This window comes from Condylostylus longicornis, unplaced genomic scaffold (assembly GCF_029603195.1).
Source record: "Condylostylus longicornis isolate FDR11 unplaced genomic scaffold, ASM2960319v2 ptg000072l, whole genome shotgun sequence".
NCBI lineage: Eukaryota > Metazoa > Arthropoda > Insecta > Diptera > Dolichopodidae > Condylostylus > Condylostylus longicornis.
In genome coordinates, this window is record NW_026578040.1 from 690,840 (window position 1) to 693,679 (window position 2,840).

The window sequence follows — 2,840 nt, forward strand, 5'->3', positions numbered from 1 at the left end:
AATCAGTAGAGACAAAAATATTGATTAATTTCCTTCACAAAAATAAATTCTGACACACCTTCCATTTAAACTCCATATAAATTTAGAATTTATTTTTGATTTTCTCTCTGAGCTTGATGGCCTGTAGATATATATAGCATTACTCAAAGTAAAGACTTTGGAAAATTCCTCATTTGAAGGACTAACGAAGTATCTTAGTAACCCTTGTCTTATAGGTACTTAAATATTTCTTGGGAATATTTCCTTATTCAAAAAGCTCACTATACGAGTGTATTTCATTTAATTAATCTTACAACAAAAAAAAACAATTCATTTTCAAATTAAAATCAAAATGATTAACCAACAATGGTAACGAAAAAAAATTATAAATTTATTTGGCACAATTTCATAACATATTTTTGTAAAGGAGAAAACTATTTTCAAGATAATAATACACTCTTGTAATACATATGTTTTTCTAATATTCTAAGTCATTGTTATTATCAGAATGATTATTATTATTATCAGTGGATGTTTTCGTGTCTTTTGGGTTCTTATTCGTTTTATTTAATTTTTTATCAATTTTATTTTCCATTTCTTGTTTCGTCTTGTCTGATGATTGCTTTTCAACTTGTGTTTCATCTAAGCCTTGATCAAAGGGACGTGAAGTTCTACGTCTAGTTGCTCGATTCCTAGTTTTATTTTGTTTACGAAGCTGTTGACGTAATCGCAAAAGACGTTTGCGATTTTGTCTTCGAGTCTGTAGAAGTGACTTCCTTTGTTTTAACCTTTGAAGTCTAAGATGTTTCCTTCGCTTCTGAGCTGCCCGCCTTCTTGCTTCTCTACTACGATACCTTTCCCTACGTAAACGGAGTTTCTGCTTTCGTCGTCTCATGCTGTCCCGTCTCCTTCGTCTTCTAAGCCGTCTTCTACGTTCGGCGCGGCGTAATTTTGATCTTTTCTTTTTTCTACGTCGGTTTTGCATTTTAACCTTTTGGTTTCGCCTCTTTTCCAACCTTCTTAATCTTAAACGTAAACGCAACCTTCTACGACGCGCTCTTCTTCGCATCCTGCGCCTTCTGGAGAATTCCGTAACCACTGGTTTTTCCGAAGAACCTAGAGTTTCTTCTTTCAATTCCATCATATTACCTTCCCCATAATACGGTTCTAAGTCATCGGAGTCCTTATAACCTGTCATAGGTTGATCTTCTGAATTTTCAACTTCATTATCATGTGGATTTAATAAAAACATAACATCTCTATTCAAAACTAAAGGACGCTGTCTCCTAGGGTTTTTAATACGTCGTTGAGGTCTCACTTGACGTACACGATTATTTTGTATCATTTGTAGCCTACGACGACGAAGACGTAGTCGGCGTCTCAACCTTTGTTGCTTGCGCATTCTAGACTGCATTTTTTTTATGTCCCTTAAGTGTCTGTCTCGCATCCTGCGTCTAGTTTTCTGCCTTTTCAACGAATTTTGCTTACGAGATCTATTTCGACGACTGTTCATTCTATGTCTCATTTTCTTAAGTCTATTTCGCAATTTCCGTCTTCTTCTTACAAATTTCATTCTTTGGGCTTTATTCCATCTCTTTCTGCGTCTTTCCATAGCACGACGTCTTTTCTGACGGCGTCTTGCATTAGAACGTCTTCTCTCTTGGCGACGCCTTCTTCGTAGCCTCATTTGCTGCCGTCGTCGTCTTCTTCTAAAGCGCTTTAATATCCTTTTAGTCTTTCTACGACGCCTTCTACGTAAACGAGCTCTAGTGCTATACATTTCAATAGCTCGCTTTACGATTGTCGTCTTAATAGCTTCAGTATCACCAGTTGTGCTTGGAAGTTTAACAGTACCATGTGCGATATTCAATGCCTCAATATCGTCTGAAGTTGCTCTCAAAATTTGAACTATAATTGCCTGATTTGACTTAAATGAATCGCCATTTTCTTTTAGCTCCTTTTCAAGTGCCCGAATATCGCTTTCAGTTTCATCGAAAATATCAATATAAGACTTAAGAGTTGCATTTACCAGCTCTTTTTGAGCTTCAATCAATTTTTTTGCTTTACTTGGGTCAGATTTAGAGGCTTTTGCGTTCTCTGAAGTAATTTTAGCTAAATCTCTTAAAAAATTAGATAAAGAATCTGTGATCTTTTTCATTAAATTCATTTCTGCCTCCTCAAGTCTCTTGTTACCATTTGGTAAATCCTTAAATGAAACTGTAGCATTAAAAACTTTTATGATTGATTTTTTTACTTCTTGTATCAAACTTGGTGCATGTGAACTAATGTTTGATAACGACTCTAAGTTTAAATCTACTAGTTTTGGAATTTCATCATTTTGATTTACATCCGAAGAGCTAACTAGATTATCATCATTATTGGAACCTCTTTTGACATCATCAGGCTCGTCATTATTTTCTTTTTCATCATAAAGCTCGTCTTCTTCGTCATATACATTATTATCAACATTGTCTATATAACTTTTACCTAGTATGCGCTTAATGTCACCATCATCATTTTGAAAATTATTTTGAATATTTACTTTTTTACTACTGTCAGTATAACGAGCAAATGAATTCTGATGACATAATAATGTCACCAGTATAAAGAGAAACCAAATTCTCATACTCCCTATCAGTAAGTTTTAAATTGTTTTTAAAACTTAAAAAAGATACTACTTTGAAGATTAAAACATCTTCTGATAGCTTCATAATTTTTGATTAAGGTTTTTATACCCAAAATGACTTAAATGCATTAAAAAAGTATCAATAAACTTTAATTAGAAATGTACAATAAAAAACAATTGTTCAAATATTTTTAACCTATTTTATTCTTTTTCTTAAGTGTTGTAATTTAGATTA

General features: G+C 33.4%; 1 protein-coding gene across 1 annotated transcript; it reads right to left on the reverse strand.

Moving 5' to 3' along the window:
* Positions 1-457: 457 nt before the first annotated feature.
* On the reverse strand, positions 458-2,605 carry LOC129612360 (trichohyalin-like). Its single transcript, XM_055525918.1, has one exon. The coding sequence runs from the start codon at positions 2,603-2,605 to the stop codon at positions 458-460; it is 2,148 nt and encodes a 715-aa protein (XP_055381893.1).
* Positions 2,606-2,840: the final 235 nt, after the last annotated feature.